The following is a 3,529-nucleotide window of genomic DNA, read 5'->3' as shown; positions in this document are numbered from 1 at the left end:
TGAACCATTTGAGATAAAACAAAAATTCCCTTTTTAACTTGTTTTGAAATTTCTGAGATATGTGTATCCCCTTACTAAGATCTAAAAGTAAGGTCAACACTACTTCACCTTTAGCTCTTGAATTACAGACTATATCATTAAAACGTACAACAGCATCTATGCATGAAATCCCCTTTTTGTAGCCAAATTGCTTGGGTGATATTATATTATTAGAGTTAAGAAAGCCCATTACCCTTCTCAGATATATCTTTTCAGATATTTTGGAAAAAGGTGAAGATAAGGCTATAGGTCAATAATTCTCAGGTAGTGTTTTTTGACCTTTTTTATAAAGAGGCTTAACTATAGTTTTCTTTAGTGCTGTAGGAAAGACTCCTTTATCCATTGATTGGTTAATGATATGAACAAGGGGTACCAGAATGGCTTTTTTCACACTCTTGACAACGTAGTTTGATATTTCATCAGCCCCAAAGGATTTCTTATTACTAAGTTCATTGATCATTTTTTCCACTTCATCAATATTTGTTGGGCTCATAAATACTGAATTGTCAGAACTATACACTAAATTAGGGTTAAAATCAACATTGTCAAGTTTAGAGGCAATTTGCTTAGGAATATTTAAAAAATAGTTGTTAAAAATTTCTGCGTTAGCAGATGGATCCGAAGAGGGCTTCCCCTCAACAGATAATGTAATTATCCCGTCGGATTTTACATTTTTTTCTTACTTCATACTGTTGGTAATGGACCATATAGTTTTAGATACATTATCAGATTCTAAGATTTTATTTGAGTTTTTTAGTCTTACATGTGAGTCCAGTGCTTTCAACAGTTGTTCTCTTTGGGTTTTAATATTATCAATGATAGAGTTTCTGTCAATCAGGTCATTTTCCAGTTCATTACAAAGAATTGATTGAAGAGTAGAGATTACTTCTTTTATGGCTATCACATTTGGAGGATCCCACTTAACAGTATTGTGAGAATTTGTTTTTTGTTGAATTTTAACATTAGGACAATATACGTCAAAATAAAATTTGAATGTAGCAATAAACATATCAAATGCCATATTTACGTCATTAATTTGTAAGACATCATTCCAATTTTCATTTAGAAGGGCATAATTCAAGTTCATTAGAGTTTCCTGATTAACTTTTCTTTTATATACAGGTATAATATTAGATTTTTTACCTGCATCAAAAGTGGCTATTAAAGCTTCATGATCTGAGAGTTGACTAGTACTTATGACATTTTTACTCACTACTTTATGATAAAAGTTTGTACATATGTTATCGATACAAGATCCTCTGCCGGTCTTGAGGTTTATTCTAGTGTAGGAATGAAATAGTAGTTTTAATCCACAGCCATTTAAAGTATCACAAAACGCATTTACCTTCATAGATTTATGGATAGTTTTTATATTAAAATCTCCAGCTAGTATTACATTAGACTGAAGAGGATTACTTTCAATTAGCAGTTCACTTAGGATGTCTTCGAACAATTCCATTTCATTGACAGTGGATACTGGTGGTCTATATAAACCTATAATAGTACATTCAAAGGAGTTGATTTTTAGATTAATTGCAGCTATTTCCCAGATTTTTTCTTTAGAGAGAGAGTTGATAGAATTACAATTTTTTATACTGCAATGCATAGAGTCTCTCATTAATATTAGAACTCCACCTCCTGACGTGGATTTTCTAGAATAGGAAGCTACTTTTAAGAAGCCTTCTAATGTGAAGTCTTTGGTTTCTACTTCATTGAGCCAGTGTTCAGTGATTATTACCAAGTTAATCTTATTTTCATTCAGGAGATGCAGGACAACATTTCTTTTCTTCCTTATGGATCTGATGTTAATAGACATTATATTGAGGTACTCATGGTTTTGTACCATGTTTGTAATGCACTTCTGCTGGTGAACTAAAAAAATTTTAGGTCCACAGGTTCATTGATGGGAAAGTTGTTGAGCATCAGAGTTTTCAGGAGCTAGAGGAATCATATTGTCTTCTAGGCCTTTGATATGGCTATCTCCTAGGAAGACAACTCTTGTTTTTAGCCCGCTCTTTTGCTTAAAAGCTATATAAGCGGGCTTATGCCATCGCCTCTGTGTCTGTCTGTCTGTCCGTCCGTCCGTCAGTCCGTTCCCCAAGAAGGACGTGAGCTAGAGGTCTGAAATTTTCAGGGTATTATTGTTGTCACTTCTGGACAACGAAACGGTTGGTGCAAATCCTGGCAACCACCCCTGAGTGGGTCTGAGGGGGTAACAAAGAAATAGGGGTTGGTCCAAGAAGTGGAAAAAAATATTTTTTTATTGTCTCCTAAGGGGTAACTCGTGAAAGTAGAGCCCTTTGGGCGAACATTTCGTCCGTTTGGCTCTATCTCTCACCGTTTAGGCGCTAGAGGGAGTTTTTCTGAAAAAAGTGACCCCGAAACAATATATTAAGTTTAGAAAATATTTGATGGTTTCTGTTGTAAATGAAGTAAAGAGGCGAACTGGTTGAGTTTACTGGTTTATTCGAAGTGAAGTGACAGAGTGCGAGCAGTAGTACATATAAGCTTGGGTACCGGATATTTGCACGACAGTGTGTGAACAGGCAGATGCAGTATACAACACTCCTTATCACTTAGAGAAAAAAAAATGATTAAAAAAAAGGACCGAGGAAGCATAAAAATAATTGAAAAACTACCGTGTAGTTGATAATTAACAATGCTAGATAATTTAACAAATAATAGAACAACCAATTATATTTTACGTGATAAAATGAAGGCTGTAGATTTTAAAAGTTAATGCGATAGGAAAACCACAAAAAGAATACACAAATCATACATAGGACAATTGAATAAACACAATTGGGTGATTAAGAAAATGCATGAGTTAAAAGGGGAATACAGATTTAAAAGTGTTTGGAAACATTGCAAAATTTGAATAAGTTTGAATTGATTAAAGAGAATACAAACTAAATTAAAAAAAGAAAATTGAATGCAAGAGCATAGTAGAAGCATAAAGCCGAGAAGCACAAGGCCAAGAAGCATGAAGCCGAGAAGCATGAAGCCAGGAAGCATGATGCCAAGAAGTAAGAAGCAAGAAGCCAAGAAGCATGACGCCGAGGAGCACGAAGCCAAGAAATATTGAAGTGACAAGCACCGAATGCATGAGCATGAATTAACTTAAAATACTAAAAAAAATGAGATAAATTATAAACATTTAAACACTTATATCACAAGTAAGGAAAGTATAGCCAGAAGAGGCTGAATATCACAATACAATGACAGGGGTGTTTGAAATGCAAGATAACATACACATTATTAAATGGGTTGGAACACTAAGAAATGCAATGAGCAAAAGGATCCAACAAAAAGGGTAAACAGGACACTGAGAATGTGACAAGCACATAAAGAAGGGAGACAAAACAGTTCATTAGAAAAAGGTATCAAAACCACTGAAGCTGAATGAGCCTAGATCTCCGAAGACTGACTGGTCCAAGCCTTTGACGGCCCAGTCCGAGGTTGGGGTGGGAGTCTTGTGGTTAGATTCAGG

At 34.9% G+C, this 3,529-nt stretch overlaps 1 protein-coding gene across 1 annotated transcript; it reads right to left on the bottom strand.

Moving 5' to 3' along the window:
* Positions 1–289: 289 nt before the first annotated feature.
* LOC127749030 (uncharacterized) lies at positions 290–1,885 on the bottom strand. Its single transcript, XM_052265455.1, has 4 exons — positions 1,636–1,885; positions 803–1,533; positions 723–728; positions 290–604 (listed from the first exon to the last, which is right to left on the bottom strand). The coding sequence occupies exons 1-4, from the start codon at positions 1,883–1,885 to the stop codon at positions 290–292; spliced, it is 1,302 nt and encodes a 433-aa protein (XP_052121415.1).
* Positions 1,886–3,529: the final 1,644 nt, after the last annotated feature.

This window comes from Frankliniella occidentalis, unplaced genomic scaffold (genome assembly GCF_000697945.3).
Source record: "Frankliniella occidentalis isolate FOCC.00 unplaced genomic scaffold, Focc_3.1 Scaffold27, whole genome shotgun sequence".
Classification (NCBI taxonomy): domain Eukaryota; kingdom Metazoa; phylum Arthropoda; class Insecta; order Thysanoptera; family Thripidae; genus Frankliniella; species Frankliniella occidentalis.
This window is presented reverse-complemented; position numbering and strand designations above follow the sequence as displayed.